The 1,469-nt window shown below is 38.9% G+C and overlaps 1 protein-coding gene across 1 annotated transcript; it reads left to right on the top strand.

The window, feature by feature from the left end:
* Window positions 1-285: 285 nt before the first annotated feature.
* On the top strand, window positions 286-1,233 carry LOC100723341 (olfactory receptor 2W1-like). Its single transcript, XM_005001185.2, has one exon. The coding sequence runs from the start codon at window positions 286-288 to the stop codon at window positions 1,231-1,233; it is 948 nt and encodes a 315-aa protein (XP_005001242.1).
* Window positions 1,234-1,469: the final 236 nt, after the last annotated feature.

The following is a 1,469-nucleotide window of genomic DNA, read 5'->3' on the forward strand; positions in this document are numbered from 1 at the left end:
TCAAAGAAGACATTTTTTCTTATTTTCAGAGAGTTAATAAAGGTAAAAGCACTTGTGTAAGTTATTGTAAGAAATTGTGTGCAAAAAAAGATGAAAAAGCTAATGGAATTTTAAATACATTATGTCAATTAAATGCTATTATCACCATTGGCAATATTAAGATGAATAAAAATGCTATGACTTGCATATATCCTTTTTTATCGTTTTATTGCTTTATTTGGTCTAATTTGGAGTGAAATTAATTTTGATTTCTGTGATTTAGATTCCTAACATTGCATAAGTAGAATGGAAACAAGCAACAGAAGTTTGCAAGCAGACTTCATCCTTCTAGGGTTTTCTGATCAACCCCAATTGGAGCCCATCATCTCTGTGTTTGTCTTCATCTGCTATATGGTGACTCTGGTAGGAAACTCAACCATCATAATCGCATCTTACCTAGATCCTCAGCTTCACACCCCCATGTACTTCTTCTTATCAAATCTGTCATTATTGGAGCTGGGTTATACGAATAGCATTATCCCCCAGATGCTAGCAAATCTGTGGGGTCCAAACAAGGCCATTACATATGCAGGGTGTTTCCTCCAGTTCTTCTTTGCCTTGGTCTTTGCTGCCACAGAAACTCTTCTCTTGACAGTGATGGCCTATGATCGCTACGCTGCTGTCTGTCAGCCTCTGCACTACACAGTCATAATGCACCCTCGGCTTTGCCAGAAGATGGTGCTGATCTGCTGGTTGGGTGGCCTCGGCAGTGCTATAACTGTTTGCTCCTGGGTTTTCATGTTGCCACGGTGTGGTCAGCGAAAAGTGGACAGTTTTATCTGTGAGACACCAGCATTAATGAAATTGGCTTGTGCTCACACAAGAGCAATTCAGATTGCTATTTTTGTTTTTGGAGCTATACTTCTTCTGTCGCCTGTATCACTAATTTTTGTTTCATATGGAGTCATCGCTCAAGCTGTAATGAGGATGCAGTCAGCAGCAAGGTGGAGAAAGCTCCTCAATACCTGCGGTTCTCACCTAACAGTAGTAGTTCTTTTCTTTGGGCCAGCTATTTATATGTACATGACACCACAGAGTACCACATCACAGGAGGAAGGAAAGTTCTTTACACTCTTTTACACAATCATCACACCCAGCCTTAACCCTCTAATATACACTTTAAGAAACAAAGATATGAAGACTGCAGTGAGAAGAATATTGTTGATACACATGGTCAGCAAAGCTGTGCGTTAAATGGAAAGCATCTCAGTGTGTAGAGAATGTAAGAAATTTTAACGTTCCATGGAGAGACATAACCCACTCATCTCTTTAATGTCCATTAAAGGAATGTTCATCATATTCCCAGCATATTTCTAAGTGGAATATTTAACATAGCTATTATATTGAAAAGAGCAATGAAGATGAAGATACAGAGGAAACATAATGTGTGCTGCGAAAGAAACAACTCTAGGCATAAGACAAGTTTATGA

This window comes from Cavia porcellus, unplaced genomic scaffold (genome assembly GCF_034190915.1).
Source record: "Cavia porcellus strain 051 isolate PalLab524CR breed Dunkin Hartley unplaced genomic scaffold, mCavPor4.1 scaffold_17, whole genome shotgun sequence".
NCBI lineage: Eukaryota > Metazoa > Chordata > Mammalia > Rodentia > Caviidae > Cavia > Cavia porcellus.